This window comes from Ascidia mentula, chromosome 5 (genome assembly GCF_947561715.1).
Source record: "Ascidia mentula chromosome 5, kaAscMent1.1, whole genome shotgun sequence".
NCBI lineage: Eukaryota > Metazoa > Chordata > Ascidiacea > Phlebobranchia > Ascidiidae > Ascidia > Ascidia mentula.
Genome location: NC_138570.1, coordinates 6653123 through 6672892, shown reverse-complemented (window position 1 = coordinate 6672892; position 19770 = coordinate 6653123). Strand labels below are relative to the sequence as shown.

Genomic DNA, 19770 nt, shown 5'->3' with positions numbered 1-19770 from the left:
CTGGATCAAATCACGTTGCGTTTGTAACCATGAAACGTAGGCACGGAATAAACCTTTTCCTGTGTACATTTTCCATTTTATCTGGTATCTCGCACTACGTTAATTTTTAAACGTTTTGTAGACAACCGGATCCAGTGTTTACATTTTACATCACTCTTTACTGCACTTCCCACAGTGTATTTTTCTCGTGTAAAACAGCACAAGGCAATTAACTACAACTACCGATACAAAAATATAGCAGCATTTGTGAAACTCCGATATAAGATGAAAAAGCAATGACTAGGCCTGCATAATGTGCAACACGTTATTCAAGCAGTCTTTAAACTCGGTGGCATCCGACAGGTTGTTGTTTTCTTCCAGCGTGAGTCGGGCCATCACATTTTGCACCGTTTTGGTCAGGCCAGCTCCTTTCAGGTGCACTTTAGCCTAAATGCAAAAGATTCTGTGTGAAATTGAAATACCAGCAGCGTGAACGGAATGCTAGCGTGAAAAACATTGCGGAAGTCTCTTAACCTTTTGACTGTTGCAGAGAAGGGACCAGATCCCAGACGCCGCAGCCACATTCGTTTCCTCCTGCGAAGATTCGATTGTTTCGAAGAGCAACCGCACAAGGCGCTCTAAACACAATATAAGGAAACTAGAAATACATAAAATGCAAGCAAGCATTGTATGACGTAGTGCATTTTTCCAAATTTAATGTTTTTTACACCAAGTGCTTACAAAAGACAATTTAGTGACAACCTATCTTATATTAAAGTGCTTCTGAAATCACAAGTCTTACTTGCAGGAGACATTCGGGCCGTTAAGCCAAGAACCGGTCAAAAAAATAATCTTACTATGTGAACTTATGCGGTGTTTGCTTGGCGCATGGAAACAGAGGTTCCTTATAATGAGCATCACCAACTTTCCACACGTATTGGACGAGTGCAGTTCGATGAGTATGTCAAAAACATCTGCAAAAACACACAGACATTCTTCACACAACACTGCCCAAATCTGCTTTATTGTTTACCTCTGATCTTGACGATGTTGAGCTGGCCGTCTGGATAGAAGGAAAGGGCTAAGATGAGTCGCAACCAGTGTTCGAGCAACATGGATTGCTGTTTGGTTCGTTTCGGGTGTTGGCCTCGATCGGCCGCAGCGGCAAACAACTCGAGGATATTTATCTATAGATGACAGTTTAGTTTGATTTACATACAAACACAGGAGAAAAGCTTTCAGAAAAAAATTGCGATCAATGAGGGGACCAAAACAACCGTTAGCGAAAAGAACTGTACATCACCCAAAAAAGTTCCAAAAATATGTTACCTTCCATATGAGAGCCCGACATTCCTGGGAAGGCGCGCAGTTGACCAACGAGTTAAATGTGTAATGGAGAACCTGGGTCGGAAGTTTGCCGCGAGACAAGACAGAAGCGTGGATGTCACGACTTGACTTTACCAACTGTGACGCAACACTCGGCTGACCGGGGCTATGTGACGTCACAAGTGATGTGCTCGCTGCCAAAAGTATCACAAAATTTCAGCCTCTGTCAACGTGGTAATGATAAGGGACAATAACAGAATTTAAATAACGACACAAGGTTTGCTTTGAACTTTGAAGGTGATACGTTGGCTATTTATTTTTGTGACAGTTCAACTGTAGCTGTTAATTCAACCTTTTTCACAGTCGGCGGTGTAGGATGAGATGAGACGCAAGAGTGGAGCGAGCAGGTGGTTGAAAGCCGGAGTCCATGACCACAGTTGACCGAGTATCTGAAATAATACCAACTATCAGTCAATACTGCTGGTAAACATACAATATCCTTTAACTTAGAAGTATTTTATCTCTGGTACTATATATATATCCAAGTCTTTGTTTTGTCATAACCGCTTGTGTTTAAGGTTCTGAGACAGCGTGTATCACGCTTGGAAGACTAGTTTAAGTACTGCTTGCCCGAATTAACAGTTGGTTAGCGATACGGAGCAAAGAAGCAGCAACCTAAACCTCACCAAAAATTCCTTACCTGGCCTAATCCGGACGCCGCCGCGTGCTTTTTATTTGTCGGATTGCCGTGTAGCAAGTTGTTCACGAGCGAAATGATCAGCAGAATAGGTTGCACAAAACATTCGCATTCTGAAAAGAAACGCATGCGGTCTTTGGAAATGCAAGTGATTTTATATGAACAATAAGGCATGCTACTTGGGTATAGGCAATCCTTAAGAGTTACCACCGGGCTGAACCACAAAATAAGCACACCGCTTTTTGGTGCAGAACTGATAAAAACTATAATTATTTGAGACACTTTGGCCGATTTTGGACATTATTATTATTTATGTCTCGATCTTGACCTTTTTCGGAAGGATAATCTATTTTTTAAACTACACGGCATATACCGCAGAAATGAGCAGGGTATACTTTACATTACAACCGTGGCGGTACTTATACAAGGCGAGGAACATACCGGCCTCCGTGACAGATTGGGAGCTCGAGTCATTGGTGACGAGATGTGTTCCTCTGCTTGATAAGGTGGTTGTGAATCGGAGAGACATTTTCAGATGAAGTCGTTTAACCTCCTCGATACACCTCTCCAGAAATCCCGCTGTTAAAGTATTTCAAATTGAACTCAAAGTCTGACTGACATATTTTCAAAGTTGTTCATTGACGAAAGATACTTGCCTTCCATGGCAGTCTGTTTGGCCACATCGGAACAGGCAAAGAGATTCTGCAACGCTTGACTGCACGCGTTTAACCTCTCGTTGACCTCGCCAGGGATTCCGGATGAAGGTTTCACGATTGTCTCCTCAAATATTTCCATTAGTCTGACGCATACTTCCGATGCATCGCAAGTATCGCCTTGAAAAACAGGTAAAAGAGAACGATTTAGTTGTCGTTTTCAACATCTTAAAGCAATGTTGTCGGAACTGTGATACTACTGTTGTTTTCAACCGTGTTAAAAAAGTTGCTGCATGCATTGTAACAGCTCTGAGAAACTAATTAAAATACCTTTGTTTTTCTCTATCACCCACGTGAGACTGACGTCGGCACCTTGCGTCATGTTTCGGGTTTGGTGGTCTGCCTTAAAAAGTAGCGAGAGGGTTTGGAGGGAAAGGGTTGAGAGAGAGTGATGCGGTTCGGCCTTGAGAGTCCGCAAAACTCCACCTTCACAAACAAAAACTTTATCAGTGTGGACAATGCATTGTTAATAAGTTTATTATCAGTGTCGACAATGCATTGTTAATAGTTTTGTGATTTTCCACTCAATAACTGCAGAGAAATTGCACATAGCCAGGTCTTTACATTCAGACTTGTGTATCCTTTACCGAAGTATTATATTTGAATACAAAAAACCTCGGATAACGTTCCACTGTCGAATAACTGCTGTTGACAAGGGGCGCTTCATGTTTTGGTGCAGAAGAGAGCAGAGAAACCTCAGAGATGAGCGATTTGTTTCAGTCAAGATGTCCGTCCACGACTCGTCTGAAATAAGAGCATTCTGATTTTGATAAAAAGTTCTTTTTATTGCGAAAATTTGGAAACAAAATTGCCACTAACCAATTTCTTCCAGGGTGAGGACAGATAAGACATTCCGCACGAAGTTGTCTTCCGTGCTCACCAGAAGAGCGGCGAGAGTGGGGTCCGCAACCGCCGAAGCCATGAAGAGCATGGAGGTGTGCTGATGTTGCTGGAGGAGACTTCGAGCCAACATCACTCTGCGGGACCTCCGTGCAGCATCCAGCGGACTGGAGGACTCCCGCTGATCCTCGTCTTCCGTGGAGGAAATCATCAATTTGACGAAGATCGATTCAATGCGTTCGGTGTCTAGAAGGCTGAAGAAGTGCGGTTGCAGTAACAGGTCGACACGTATTACATAGTTGGAGATAGGGGTGCAAATATGAAAGCTTAAACACTTAAATGCATGCATGACTCGAACTATTGCCACGCGGGAGACAAATTACGTCTCAGCCAAGTTCGCAACATCTAGAGAGCACAAACTGTCACGGGAAATGTTTTAAATCTGAAAATTTAATGAAACACAACAGAATCATATTATATGCGCAAAAGAGCCATAATAGTCAATGAGAGCTGCAGACAGGTATACACATTGTTTCGACCTGCAAGGTCTCATCAGTGCAAAACAGAATCATTATAGAAACTTCCCAGCTAACAATAAGATGTCTTACCTATTGAGACAGAACAAAACGTCTTTTTGTGCCAAAGCTCCTGCTATTTCTTTCGGGAGGCGAGACAACAGGTTCCACAGCAACTTGCAAACAGCAGCTACAAGTGACGGCGTACAAAGAGCCCTCCACTCATCCGGCAGAGAGCCAAAGTTCCGACGATTAGCCTCCTCGTATGCATCCGCTTGTCCGTTGTCTGCTGAACAATAAACGTTAGCTTTTTGTAATTCAAAAATTATAATTATAAAAACATAGTATTTACCATGTGACGGGGGCTGCGGCGAAGACAGGGTCGACACGAATGTTTCCTGTTTAACAAAAAATAATACTATAGGATACGGGTGATAAAAGCATTGGGGAAAATGGCGACATAAAACACTTCCTAATGTACTACTAACAGAAACCTGGCTTACGTTTAAGGACTATTTCAATGTAACGACTATTCCAGAATGTTATTGCTCTAGAAAATATGGGTATGTATGTACCTTGTTCGCTGACGATAGCGATTGATAGACGTTGGACATACTTGGCTGCGTTAGTGGCGTCATGCTTGATCGAGTGCTATCGCCACTGTTGGAACCTGCAATTGCGGGAAACAAAATACTTTCAGGCGCATTTAATGAATTGTTTTCTGATTTTCTGTTCAGCAGAATTGAAAAGATTTTAAGTATTTAAACATAATTAACCATTAAGTTGACAGCAGAGACTTGACTGGATGTTATATGTATGGTAAGGATGGTATGGCACTACAGGTAACCGATTCATTTCGGGACGACAATTATTTTTCACATAAAACATCGATGGGGCTGAGCAACTTTCAACATAAAAAACACCAACGTGCGACTAGTGTTGGATCGTCCTGTAAGCGCACCTGCCATTGAAGCGAGGGATGTTTTGCTGATGGCAGCGCCGGCCTCCGCACTACTGCCAAGAGCGGCAGGCGACCTGACCACGTGGTCGGGGTGGTAGTGGGACAACATGAGCATCACGTGATCCGGCAAGTGGGTGTGACGTAAGAGGGCAATGAGTGCAGTTTGGCCGCTAAGTGTCACACCCGTGCTCTCATCCTGCACCACAGGACCCTGTACGGCAACCAACATTAGTTATATATATTTTTTAAATACGAAGACACAAAACATATTCTTGCCTGCCACGCGTTGTCGGAAGTAGAAGAAGTTACGTCATCAAAGCTGTGTGATGTCATATTACATAAAAGGTGACACGACTGCTCGCGCACCGCGCTGCACTCCGAGTGATCCAGAAAGACACAAAGAACCTTCGTTTAAACGACAGTGGTTCGTAACAGGGGATTGAACACAATATAGTATCGGATGGTAGTTACAACATAAAACAGGGGATTCTGCTTCAAAACTTTGTCAATAAAGTTTCCTTTACTGATATAAGTTTAGGGGGTATATTTTGTCCAATGTAAGTTTGTGGATATGAAACTCACAGTATTCCACAAGCCGCCGTGATATCGCTGGAACGCGTTTGCCAACGCGATGCAGCCTTTTTTGGTAGCGGCGACCGCCGAAGCAATCGCTAGTCCTGCAAATCGTGTACGAGGATCGCGTGCCGACCAAAGTGGAATCAACCATTCTAATCCAATGACGTTCAAAGGCCGATCTACACGCTGTGGTCCCACTGAGAAATCCAACAAACTCCTTGCCCAATCCTGTGAAGTAGAGGCGGGTTTTTTATACAAGCGTTTTGGTTGTCTGAAGTCTTGTGTGGTTACACTAAGTACCAGTAGGTTACAAAAAGAACATTTGGAGATATTCAATATGTTTACTACAATGCCCACACAAATCCTAGGTGCGCTGCAGAACACTCAATAATAGCTGGCAATATGACACACAACATGTAGTAATTAATCAGTTGGTAGATAAATACGACTTGAATTGTATTGTTTGAGTTTACCTCCACGCCGAATGACGCCATCTCGCGCGCAAGGTGCAGTATACACTGGGTGGCGCACCTGCTCACTCCCTTGCCCATGAATATAAGGCTGCTTGACCCGCTTCCGATATTGAACGCCGACATAATCTTAAAACGTGCAAAATTCTTTTTTTTGTCAATTATTCACCAGCATACTGCGGTTTCTTATCGGTCAGTTTCGTCATCACAATTTTTTTATACAACGACAACAAAGTTTTGCGCACCTCCAAAAGTGTGCCTAGAAGTTGTTGCAGCAGAATGAGGTCGGTAGTTTCCAGTTTGCCATTACCAGTGGCGACGAGGTTAGCGCTGACGTGTAACAAACATTCCAGAGTTACTTCCATAGAGGGGAGATCGTAGAATTGAGGCTCGTCGGCAAGACGCAAGCGAACCAATAAAACCGTGCGCAGTTCACGATGGAAGCGAACGATCGACTGCGAAGTATTGAGATTTACACCATGTGGGAACAAACACATTTCTTGGATGGAACTGGCAGGGACAAGGACTACCCTTTGTTTTGTTTTTTTGCGGAAGGCTTTTTAAAAAGTTGTGTTACGGTTGCTATATATGCCTACTTAGAAGGCTTGTAAAGATACAACAGTGAGGTTGGTGCGAGACCGAATATTTTCTGAATATTACTGGATTCGCGGACACCCAAACACAGATCTATTCTTTAAAACAATACCGAAAAACGCAAGCAATAAAAATTCCTACTTCTTTCTTAACATCCGGAGCTCGCAAAATCATCCGCGAGAGACGAGACAACAGAGACAGAATCACTTTGCAAAGATGCCTCCTCACAGACACCGATGACACGCGATTGCCGCCAGAACCCGAAGTCGCTGTGGTCACTGGTTCAGGCTGGGGCTCGGACGGCTCGAGGGCTCTCAGGAATGGACTATCCACGTTCTCGATAAACTGCTGAGTCTTGCTCGTAGCGGTGAGTAAGCACTTTTCGAGCAGCCATTCGATGATGGAGGTGACGATGCCGTCGAAGTCATCCACGGCGGTTTGTGTTTCGATGACAGAAAGAAGTTTGTCGAGCAGAGCAGTGAGGTTGGAGAGGAGAAGTTCATCTTCGTAACATGTTGGTAAAACCTGGCAGGTGAAAGTCGGTCAGTTGGTATATTTGTTAACAGCAGGCGGTATTTCGAGCATTTACTTAGCATAATCTCGACTTGTTAATTTTTTGAAAGCCATTTTCATCACATTGTGCAAGCGAACTCATCAACAAAACGACGATCTTGCGGCCAAACATTAACATTTCGTTTGATGTATTTTGGCGTGTAAGTTCGTCCACAAACCTGGAGGAACTTCACGAAAGCGTCTTTCCATTTCTCGCCTTCCATGGTCAGCAGCGCCTTGACGAGCGGAAGAGACATTTGTGACGTCATAATCGCGATGCGAAACAGGAAGAAAGCGTGGGAGGCGGAGGAATGAGATTGAGATTCGGACACGATGTGGGTCAGTGTGGAGGCGGCTGCTATCGGGTGCGACAGCTGAAGGGAAACACGATCAGCATCCGAAAGATGAAGATCCACAATCTCATCAGTAGAATCTAAAATACAACAACCGTGCTTGGATTTACTGAGTGTAAATGTTTTCTATATCACAATGTGGTAATATCACAAAGCAACAAGTGAATAAATTATCGCAATATTATATGATTATGACCCTTTTAAATGATCCCCTTTCGCAATATACTTATTACGGATAAAGCGTGAAGTTTTTTGGCAGAACACATGTTGATTTCCCGTTATATTTTAAATTTTAAGAAGACAAAAATTTCCCACAGCTCTGTGTATTTCCCTGAATTATAAAAATCACGAACGCGCCTTTGAAAATAAAACTTAACATGACGACAAACCACAGATAAGGTAGAAACGCACCAACATACCGTTTTTATGCAGCTTCTTATTGATATTACGCTCCAATAACCTCACAACGTCGTCATCAAACTCAGCCATGTTCCAAGCGATACGGAGAGCAGATGCGGGTGGACCGCTGGTCAGTGGATCGCATGATGGCGAAGGTGGACAAACCAACTGACGGTGGACGCTCACTGCATGATGGGATGGACACAGAAATGGAACCTGGAAAGTATAATAAAATTATAGATTTCACGGGACTTGTTAAAGAATGTAAGAGAACAGATTGAATAATTTCCAATGAGATATTTGCATAGATTCTTTACATCAGTTTTCAATATCCTTACAGGTTTTGTGTGTTAAGTTTCGATATTACATAATTATGCGCTTATTTCAATTTTAAATACGAGTATAAAAAAACCACTTACTTGATACCGGGTTACGACGGCAGCAGGCAAGCTCAGCTCATGCGCGTCACCTGACTTAGCGCCCTCTGCCGGCTGCTTATTACCACTAGAACGTCGATAATCACGCAAACACTCGTGGAAGATCAACAAGCCGATTACAACAGCCACCTCGGATAGAGCTGCCATGGCAAGCCGACACAAGGCTGCGGTACGGAGCAAGGCAAGAAGTAGCGTGCGGTCACGTGACAGACGAGCGCGAGCCACTGCATCACGCCGAAGGATCAATTTTATGGCGAGCACGCATGCGCCTACTGCTAATTTGGAGTCCTCCGTAAGCACAGGTACTTCAGCGGCGGCCAATTCTTTAAGTTTATCTGTGATCGAGTCGAGTCCGCGGTCGGCAAGAAAGGCTTTGTGGAGCGACGGGTCGTCGAGCATTGTCGCCAGTTGCCGGAGCGCCCCCATGCGGACGGAGTTTTCTGTTGTTGTGGAGCGAAAGACTGAGAGCATGCGAAGCACAGCCTCTTCCTGGAAGACGGATCGACGGATGCGGAAACAGTCCGTCTCGTCACGTGGGACGAGGGAGAGGGGAGTATCGATCACAAGTAAATCAGTCAGACCTGAAGGTTTACCAAGATTACATTTTTTATATGCTCGAAGAAGGCTGAAATTTACACCACTCATTCAAAAATCCTAACCGCTAACAATAAGCGTCTCTGCCCATGCTGACAATCGCTCACACAAAAACACTTTACACACCTGATATTCTGGACAAGCTGTCATCATCGACGAGCATCTGTTGCAACCTAGAGGCCGCCGCGCTCCGTGATGTCCTGTGTTTCAACATAAGACCGCGGAGACAAGCCCGTATGCTATCCATGTCGCCGCCCCCGATGCAAAGTTCGTTGGGAGAAATAAAAACGTTTATTGCTGATCTCATCACTTCCGTATCACCGCTGTAAGCCTGCAAATTGGTTTTATTCCCTTATAAAAAAGTTGGAAAACAATAGAAATCTTAAACACGCTGGGATAATATTAACAAACTATGTTTTTTTTTTTTATACCGGTAAAATCTAAAGAACGCCAGAGAGTTAAGCCCTTTTACCTGCAGGGCTGGTAAGGAAGGTTTTATCGCAACACAAAAATCTTTCCACACACTGTCGGCCATCAGGAGGCGCCCTTGCAGAAGCATTGAAATCAACTCTTGAGCCGGATGCGAAACAAGGCGCGAAGAGTCGCCTAGTCCGTGACAGCACAGCTCGTATAAGATTTCGGTGTCCAGCAAAAACCTGCACAAGGTTCAGGAAATCAATGTAAGCTTGTGTGTTCAAAATTAGATCCATGGCCAAACATTCAGTTTCAAAATACAAAACCAACGACATTTCTGGCGAAACTGTTATTTCTGGCATTTTTCAGGAATAACAAAACAGCTCGCTTACTTTGTAAGAATACGAGTCTCAGAATACACCGTGTACTTTCAAGTAACGTAAATCACTATTTTATCTTTTATCAACGGTCAACTAACAAAAAGGGAAACCAAAGTTTTTTTCAATGACGAAACAGGATATTTCGTACCGTATTGCATGACTGGGTGCGTGGCCTGGGTTTTCGGCGGCTACTGTGACGTTGATAGCCCCACGTACGATCCGCAAACTCTCTTCGTATGCCGTACGGCGCACCTTGACCAGTGGGTGGGCGATCAGGTGCAGTAACACGCCCTTCGATATGACCTGCATCTGTCCCGTATCTGATTTGGGTACAATAAATTCATGGTTAATTATGATTGATTTTGTCTTTTGGCATGCAGGAAGGAAGTGCTGATTATTGTTTTAATGCTTGTTCGTGAATGGATGAACAATTGAACATCACTCATTTACTGACGATTACAATTGGGTGTTTATACATGATGAAAACTGGACCTTCAACGTGTTCTGGCAGATCCAGGAATATTCTGGAAATCGCTCTAACGACAGTCTGTATGAAAGAGATGTCGCAACGATAGGGCAACCCTTCCAAACCGCTCTCTGCCATTTCCACCATTTCGACCGTGATCTCATCACCACCACTCTCCTAAACGTATACTTTTGTGCATAAATGTATGAGTCTGATGAAAATCTGCTGCGATTCTGAATCTTGCCATAACATTTGTTTAAACCTAGATATATCAAGCCAATAAACGATCGAGATGTTATCCGCGCTTACAGTGCCTACAGCCCTACAGTAACATTAGCTTTTGTGCTGGCGTGCCGAAGTGGACAAAGTACCTTGTAGTCTTTCATGAACATGTGGTTGTGGGAGAACGAGATGGAAACCTTCCTCGCCCTGGAGACGGCGTCACATCTCTCAGGGTTACATTGTTCGAGATAGGAAAAGGCCAGATCCGAATCCTCAACGAAACACACGCGGTAAGGTTCGTCGCATGCGATCACAAACAAAGCCCGCCCCAAGCTGCTTTTCACCTCAACCGACGCCTGCAAAAACGTGGTGTTAATACGAGAACATATCTATGTTAGTTTATGTTAAAAAAATGAGACTGTTTCAAGTTCGTATTATGTGCAAAGGGCAGAAAACACTTTCATTTACGACGTTCATGTGCAAAAATTGCCAATGTTGATACTCGATATCAACACGCGATTTCGGGTAAGAAAAGGCTTTTACTTATAATCCATATTATATTAACATACATTCAAGTGTGATCGCATTGCGTGTCTATTATTATAAAATTCATACCGAAAAAACAACTAAATTTTTTAGCATTTACCAAATTGTTTCAACGGTTTGAAAAACTACTAAAATTACGCCTTAACACAGTCCACATACTTTCTGCTTTCTCCAAAAATACAGTTAATCTTTTAACAAGCATAGTGGGAATGAATACCTGTGCTAAAGGAAGCAACCCTTTCACCAACTTAACAAGCATCGATGCCAAGCTGTTAAACACTAGACGGTGTGCTTGAAGCTCCTCAGTCGACCACTGTTTTATTGTCCAGTCCGAGTGGTCATGGCCTGGTGCGGACACTCCATCGTCCATGTTGTAATGATACATCACAGCCAACCCGGCTATTTCTAACAACTGTCGAGTCTGTGTTTGCTGCCACGGAATATAGATGTTATGGTGCAAAAGTCTCTCCGCTTTACTTGACAATAAAATATGCTACCATACTGACACAGTGTAGATGATACGTAAAAGTCGACTTGATATTAAGTTCAAAGATATTATATATGTTTTACAACATTAGTATAATGGTATTCCAACGCAAAATCTACCAAACAATTCATACGCTCTGAAGCGAAATTTTAGACGAACCAAGCTTTGAGCAACTGCTGATCTGTCAGTCCACAACTTGTCAACTTTGACTGTTCGACACAGAAGTTCCACCAATGGACAACAAGCCTGAGAAGATTGCTACTATGTTACTTTTTACTTGGCACACAAAAGACTAATTATATTTAACATAGGTGATCAACCTTAACTATTACACAGTGAACTGTTTTCATGGAACTATGGACGTCCTTGTGTAAATTACATGTCTGCACAACTTGTTCAATTTAGTTTCCCAAGTAAACACTGCATAGTTGTTACATCAACAGAAACCGTACCTGAAGGAGACTAAGTGCTAGTCTTGTGCTGTCGGTCTTGATTGAGGGAAGAGCAGCAATGAGAGCAGAGAGACAGAACTGAGGAGCGATGATTTGTGATCGTTGAAGAGCAGGAATATTGCTCTCAGTTTCCTCATCCTTATCGTTTGCATCCCAAGTGAGAGACCCAAACCCCGGGTTAAATGGAACATGTGAGGATTGATGCCGAGCTGCTGGAGTGCTTTGAATACTGTAAAAGAAATGCTGGCTATAAACCATGTATCAGGTTGTTGTAAACCAGTAACATGGTATGTTTTGTAGTTTAATTTGTTTAAATTTTTGGCACACAGGTTTTGTACGATTGCAGAAAATTAGGAACTGGCTACCTAAACAACAATTTTGACGATATAATGGATCAGCAAGTTGTCCAAAAAAAGAGGGAAGCAAAATAAATTCATTGAAGTGAAAGTAACTACAGTGTTTGTAAACTTAAACATAAAAAAGTTTGTTGGTCTATTGGCAGAAGTGACTGTCAGGAATACCATACCTTGTAGTGGCAGAAGAGCTTGATGAGGAGTGATCATCTCTTCCATCTCCTCCACTTCTCTCAAGTCTGAGAGCCCCATCAGCCCCTTCCCTCGAAGCCATCTCGTTTGGTGAAAATGAGCCAGCACTTGAAACACCTGTGCTACTATGCACATCACTATGGAATGGAAGACCTGGAAATTTTGCAAATAATTTACTCCTTTGATATCATATCAAAACAGGTTATCACACAAAAGACAAAAGTTTGTAAACACATCTACTGCCTATGTACACTCTGGAAACACAACGGTTATATTGATGTTTTCATGCAAGCAAGCATAAGACTAAAATGATTTTTACCTTGCCTGGGACAATACAAGTTAGGATCTTGAAAATAATGAAGTCTTGATAATATGCCTTCTCCCAAAGACTGTAGACATTCAAGTGCACCTATCATCAACTGACCACCTGGCCTGGCACTAATTAATGTTAACAGTGTCTGTTGAAACACAAATAACATGCAAACAGATATCAACGTTAAAATGCAAATCACATCTTTTAAACTGTTGAATTTACCTGTATGATAGTGGGTCTCTGCAGGAAAATCTCAGGAGGAAAGTCACGGAAAATTACGTCCAGCAAAAAGGTGCATGCATGCCTGACCAAATGTGGGCTCGGGGAGCAAAGAGATGCACCAGAGGAGGCCAAGACATGACGATCTGTCCTAGTGAGAGAATGCCAGGAAAAACCAGAAAAACGTAAGCAATCTGGCTGGGATGTGATCAGTAAATCAGCATGTTTGTCCACTGATTTGGGCAGTGGCGGAGTTAGAGTTGAAGCCTGAAAACCACAAATATTGTTTAAAATTCTTTAACTTTTGAATGTTATAAAAATAAAAATACACATTTATCCTCATTCTTGCAAGTTACATACCGTGTCATCCATGGCTTCAGATTTTGGAGTGAAGTATCCATATTTTTGTCTCTCCTCATGTAGACGTGGTTCTGGTAAGCAGGTGAACACAGTAAAATGCACAGGTCAATTTTTTGCCCTTAGTTTAGCAAGAATGACCAACATAAAAAATTTGCGGGAGTAAATCAAATGCACACACAGCTATAAAAGTATGCACAAAAATCTCTAATTTGAAATGCACCTGCAGTTTTCCTTACAGAACCATAAACACAACGCCTGCTTCCACTTCCATGCAATTGATCACGACTAGTAACACGAAGTATTCTGTCAATCACAACATCAACTTGCGGCCTAAGATCTGAATCAATGTTTGAACGCAATTGTGACAAGAAAGTTGCTGCCCCAATCGAAACCAGAAGTTCACAAGCAGACGAATGCTAAAAATATTTTAATTTAAATTTACTTCATAAAGGCTTTTTTACTCTTTCTTCATACTTTGGTTAGTCTGGCAAGTAGTTGCAGAACTTGGTCTTGTTTGGGAGAAGCTTGAAAGTTAAACCACTCTAAAAGCCGAACCATGAGCTGGCGCTCCTGCACCAAATCCGCTTCATGTATTAATCCATGCTCCAACTTTGACATGATGCTTTCCAAAGCTCGAGTGCGGATTTCGGCAATGTCATGGCCTGGTATTTAAATTTGAACAACATTATATCACTGGGAAATTTTATAATGGTTCGCGGTCTTGTGATTCTGATTATCCACCAAACACCGTGAAAATATCAAAATAGTTTGACAGAAAATAAAATAAACATACCAAGTTTTTTAAATAGGAGATCAACGCCTTGAGCTTCTGGCGTAAGTTCCATTTTGCACAGATATTTTCTTAAAATTACACAAAACAACAAAATTCCTCACAACACATTTTGAAAATTCGGAAAGTTTCTGTTTACAACTGTTAAGCACGTGATCTGTTTCGCCTGAGCGACTTCAAACGTTCCCGCAAATAAATCAATCTATCCACAGCAGTACAGTGAAAAATAGAACCGATAGAACCATATGATAGAATGTATTTTGAAATCTGCTTGTTCGATTATTCTAAAATTTACGTCATAAGTTTTTCTAAAATATCAAATATAAACTGTATGATATTTTAAATGATGATATTTTCACCCATATCGTAAAAAATATCAGCGCGGAATTTCGGAAAAGTACATATTTCAAAATTTCCTTGTGGGATCGTGTTAAAATCTTCGACGTAATTATTTGTGAAATATCAAATATATAAAGTACACACTTTTTATTCGGTGAACACGGAAGCAGGTATAATTGTTTTCATAACAGACCGGTATTGATTGCAAAACAACATTTACAAATTCAATTATATACAGTAGGTATGAAAGTGCAGTAATGGAATGGAACAGAAAGTGCAGGTAAAAGTGTGTAAATAACGGGTCTCCTCAATTAGTCATACAGTCCCTGTGCCAAAACAAAAAGCGGACCGGTTTGTTTACTGTTGAGCTAATATATAATAGGGGTAATTCTAATGAAAGATAAGTGACTTGTGTCTATTAATAACAGTGGGCAACACATTAGTTGTCAACCGTGTGGTTACAAATCACTTCCAGTCAGATACCATTGAAACGGAGTGTGTCAAAACATTGATGATATATCTACAGAGGCACAAATGATAGGCCCACATAAAATAGTAATGGTAAAATGTTCTTTTCTTATTTCTTATGTTGATGTTGTTTAACTTTTGGTTAGTTTAGCTGGCACAATTCCCAATTATAACACAAGGCAAAGACCCTGTGCATTACGTTGTTTTGCATATCTATTTTTTTATAGTGTGCAGTCAAAGGCCGATGGATTGTTTATGCTATGATAACTACGACTAATTTGACGAAATAGCAGGCACACGGCTAATCAGGGCCTTCAAACCATTCTGCATCAACGATTCATGTTCGGTCCCAATCATTTCCCCACAAATAGAGATCACTACTTTGCCTAGAACCGGCAAAGCAACCGGAATAAATTCAGGAAAAAAGTACAATGCTACAGCACCGCCCGTAACGACAACTCCACAAATTACGAATCGGACAATCTGAAAAAGTAGAAATTACATGAAATATTTGAGAATGGTGTTCACCAAAACAAATACAAAAGTTTACCTTGTGCGCTGTTGCAACTTTTTGTTTGGCTGATTCGTGTTGTTGGTCGATCGACGTTTTGAGGTGATTAATTAAAGCATTAACTTGTCCGATACTCATAATTCTTTTCATCTTTTCTTCTGCCACCTTTACAACATCTTCCTTTATTTCTTCGTGTTTTTGGTCACGATTTTGTTGCGACGCAAAAAACATCCTAAACTGTACAGGAATAAAAATATATCAATGCTGGGGACTTTGAAATGATGACTCCATTTTTTGTCCGCTTACTTTTGAATAGGATCTGTTCTGGTAACACTTCATAGCTTCGTCGAGAATTGATTTAGACTCGACACCGCGCATCACCTGATTAGACGGAAATCCTGTTAGAAAACTGAGTGAAAGAGAAGTTCATTGTCTATGAAAATGTGTAGTTGTTTTTCAACACTCATATTGTTGTTTTTTTAGGAGGTATTTACACTGTGGTATATGCAGTTGAATGCAGAACCTTACCATATCTAGTGCTTCGCTTTTCGGTACAAAATCGCTTTGAAATTGCAAAATGTACTGGTAAAGATCATAGGTCATGAAGGTATTGTTTCCAATTTTCCGTGGCTGAAGAATCTTGTCAACAATCTCTTTGCAAAAACTTTTTAAGCATGATCGAAATGGCTCTTCCAAATCTGCGTTCACATTGACGATAACACATTTATGACATGCAATTGAATTCGTTGCTTTTGCATGTGTTATTATAATGAAAGAGAACTATGGAACCACCCAAAGTGGTTCTGGTGCTAAGACGAAGGAATTTAAACCGTGCCAAGAATATGTTATCAGGTTTCAACGATCCAAATTTTCATTTTCTTAGGGTTTACGTTTTTGAGATATATATAAGTGAGAATAAACTTTGACATGCCTGACATCTTTCGAGATTGGTTCCGGGCCCGACTGGTCACGTGACGACTAGGTATCGGCATGAGAAATATCCTCACACTCCTAAACACTTCCTCGATGGTTGTAAAAAAATCCCTCATACGGCCGTTGGCATCATCGGACAAAAGACTTTGTTTGTATTGCTCTCCTCCGACAAATCCGTAATGAAACTCATCATCATCCCAATCTCGAACAATGATAACGAAATCCTGATAAGTAGGATTCAGGTTGATGACTTTATAGTAATAGCGACAATACTGTTAAACTGTTTAAACGCTTGTTTGACTGCAAAAACAGTTCCAAAATACTAAATAAAACAAAACATACATGATGCAAAGTCAAGTCAGTTGGATACTATATTTCTCAAAACTCGCTTTTACTACCAAGTACCGAATGAACAAAAACTGTTTTTATTTGTTTCCAATTTGTTTATTAACATGATTGATTCTGTTTACCTGGAACCGTTGATTCAATGATTCTTTCCACGATCGTCGGAGATTTTGTAGCAACTCCTGATGAGTGGAAGTGTGTCATAAAAATGCATGTTTTACCAAATATGTAAAAAAAATACAACATGCGATGGCAACTGATGCTACGATTTTTTGACAGTTTTGGGAAGTACAATATAATAAGCAATATTAGGAAACCTGAACATCCCGAATGTTGTTACTATCCAAATTCCTTAAAACGTTGTAAATTGTAACCGAACTGCAGTACATTGTCATGCCGAGAAGAGCCGCCAGTTGTTCACTGGTTTGGTTCGGGTCACATGTTCCCTCGGTGTCCCAAACACTTCCATAAAACTTTGTAAACAACATTTTGTAAAAGAGTAAGTGTTTATATTGAGTAATAGAATGCATTTTTACCGGTGATCTCCAAGGACGCTCGATTGGAATGTAATTTCCATATGCGTCGATGCCAATTGTCTCTGATCTGTTTCTCGATTCCAAAGGAAACACCGTTAAAAGGTTTTCATCATCTTGAAAGGAGTTTTCACCCTGGTAAGAGCAAAAGAATATTGTACTATAAACAAAGTGGAGCCAATGATATCAATTGTGTAAGCTGCAGACAGATGGCCACTGTTTCGACCTGAAAGGTGTCATCAGTGCAGCTGGTGTGACTACATGATGAGACCTTTTAGGTCGAAACAGTGGCTATCTGTCTGCAGATTACAAAATATTGTATTGTTCAATAAATACAATTTAATCTTTAATCGGTACTACAGTAAATGACCTTGAAACGTTTTGGTGGTGTGCGTAACTGTTTAAAGTATGGCATTGTATTTTGGTCCTTTATTTACACATATATTTCAGCGTTGCCGTGCCCTGTGCTTTTTGACAATTTTTCTGGCAAAAGCTGCCATCAATGTGAAGAAAATGGCATGTTGAAAGAGCAATTGTGCATGCTGTGGGAACTGGCGCTCAATTTCAAACGTGTAATGAATAAATCCTTCGGCTTATGTAATTGCCAAAGGAGCAAGAACTGTGTTTTATGCGTGATTGCAACGTTGGAAGAATGTTAATTAAGTTGCTCAGTCTGCGTAATTTTTGTAGTACTTTTCAAATATACTATGCACATCTCGGCACAGGCTCTTTGTGGCAGTTCTACTGCTAGTAATTCAATTCAGTCAACTACAATGTACGTTACCCATCGTGCCTTTACAGTGCATGTGACACGGTTATGGCAACTTTGCGTAAAACTGAGAGTACATCCATAACAAACATATTTCCAGTATTCTGTGAAGTACCACATCGTTTAACTACAGGTTATCATGACCGAAGTCGATTATTCCGCAATCGAATCATTTATTTTATAACGCGACCTCGTATAGATATTAATATAACGCGACCCCGTATAGATATTAAGGCTACTGTCAGACAAAAAGTGGTGCTATAACGGGATAACTGTGTTCCCAAGGCGGTCGTGAACCTTTATTGCGCGTGTCCAGAAACGAATGCCGGCAAAACGCCAAGCACACTAGATCCGAGAACCCGATTTTATTTTGACGAAACCAAACAAGACCAAATAGGTCGAAAGAGCCGCCCTCTGTTTGCAGTTCGAATAAACAGTAAATATGCGTTTGTGCACTGGTTTTCACAAGTTGTGCTTCTGTTTAATAAAAAAATACTAAACCAGTTTTACAATGTTTTCCATTACACATAAGCCTCGTTGGCAGCTCTCGCACGACTGTAGCGCCTTGTATGACGTCATGCATCAATAATCTCGCCTTCGCACGATGTCTTCGCAAAGGTTTAAACGCAACTTTGATCAGCTCTATCTCAGAAACTTGTGACCGTATCAAGCTACTTTTCTCGCAAAATATTTTTGAAAGTGAAGTACATTGCATAGTATCACTATTTTTTAATTTGATTTTCCACGTCACATGCACTTTAAAACATACAACATTTAGGTAGACTGTTTCACCGTTAGATCTGCAGTTGCTATACACAAGCTACTTTCCAGCAAAGTTTACTTACGATCAACATGTAGTTGAGAATCGCATTCTGAAGAAACGATTTGCCAGACCCATACTGGCCAAGGATTGAAACTATAGCAAGGTCGTGGAAACTAAAACCCCCGTCTTCCCTTAACGTGTTGGGAAGATTGTCGGCTTCAAAAACAAACCTTCCATCCTCAGTACAATTCAATATTTTCCGGATCATATTCTAACTTAACTTTGTAGCCAACTGAAACAAAGTGAATTTTGCACCATCAGCATTAACTACACTCCTTTGCTGTCGTACGTCAAAAATGGTTCCTGTTTTGTACGGTCAACTTGGTTTTTATACCGTGTGTTTAAGAGCGCCGAAACAATATGGGTTTTTGTTCGTTCATGTTACGTGAAGCGTGACAGCCACGTTAACAGAATGTAAATTGAATTGGTTAGGCCGGGTCCACACAGAAACTGTCGCGAGCGTAGCAAATGCCCGAGCTCTCACGCGCTAGCGCATCAGCTTCCACACACAGAGGGCTGGCAAGCTCGCGCGATGGCAGAAAAAATAGGTGTCCTCACGCCCAACGCATTTTCGTGACTGCCAGTCATTTGCGTACTTGCGTTCAACACTATGGCTGTTTCTGAAGGGTTTGTGGTTGTTTTATTATTGTTTGTTATATTGATAGAGAAAAAGAAAACGATGGAAAAAAACGAATATATTGGCTTGTGTGTCTCAGATAGTTATGAGAAACTCAAATTTATTCACTTACTTAGAAATCGAACCCAGTATACGAATTGCTGCGTAAAGAAACTGTCAATATTTGAATAGTTCTGAGTCAATACATCGATTTACTCTTTTTGTTTGGCAGA

At 41.2% G+C, this 19770-nt stretch overlaps 2 protein-coding genes across 4 annotated transcripts; both read right to left on the bottom strand.

Moving 5' to 3' along the window:
* Positions 1-167: 167 nt before the first annotated feature.
* On the bottom strand, positions 168-14340 carry LOC145903875 (rotatin-like). Of its 3 annotated transcripts, none has more exons than XM_082992057.1 (39): positions 14204-14340; positions 13885-14072; positions 13631-13826; positions 13411-13481; positions 13054-13317; positions 12838-12976; positions 12500-12671; positions 11974-12202; positions 11681-11767; positions 11252-11464; positions 10638-10844; positions 10293-10443; positions 9949-10120; positions 9479-9662; positions 9133-9337; positions 8395-8993; positions 7996-8191; positions 7403-7656; positions 6813-7196; positions 6323-6532; positions 6081-6206; positions 5614-5835; positions 5308-5436; positions 5032-5242; positions 4646-4740; positions 4423-4468; positions 4164-4359; positions 3535-3809; positions 3331-3459; positions 2986-3141; positions 2659-2835; positions 2444-2581; positions 2006-2115; positions 1658-1754; positions 1309-1499; positions 1013-1166; positions 837-953; positions 514-617; positions 168-426 (listed from the first exon to the last, which is right to left on the bottom strand). In XM_082992057.1, exons 1-39 carry the CDS (start codon positions 14253-14255, stop codon positions 280-282), a joined length of 6993 nt encoding a protein of 2330 aa, XP_082848183.1. In that variant the 5' UTR covers positions 14256-14340; the 3' UTR covers positions 168-279. The 3 variants fall into 3 exon arrangements, with proteins under 3 accessions (XP_082848183.1, XP_082848184.1, XP_082848185.1); XM_082992058.1 differs by having other exon boundaries at positions 4164-4356; XM_082992059.1 differs by having other exon boundaries at positions 287-426; positions 514-573.
* Positions 14341-14631: 291 nt separating this feature from the next.
* LOC145903891 (atlastin-3-like) lies at positions 14632-19198 on the bottom strand. The gene is made up of 9 exons (XM_082992075.1): positions 18944-19198; positions 17333-17464; positions 17114-17269; positions 16922-16978; positions 16450-16675; positions 16047-16216; positions 15825-15899; positions 15558-15755; positions 14632-15490 (listed from the first exon to the last, which is right to left on the bottom strand). Exons 1-9 carry the CDS (start codon positions 19127-19129, stop codon positions 15281-15283), a joined length of 1410 nt encoding a protein of 469 aa, XP_082848201.1. The 5' UTR covers positions 19130-19198; the 3' UTR covers positions 14632-15280.
* Positions 19199-19770: the final 572 nt, after the last annotated feature.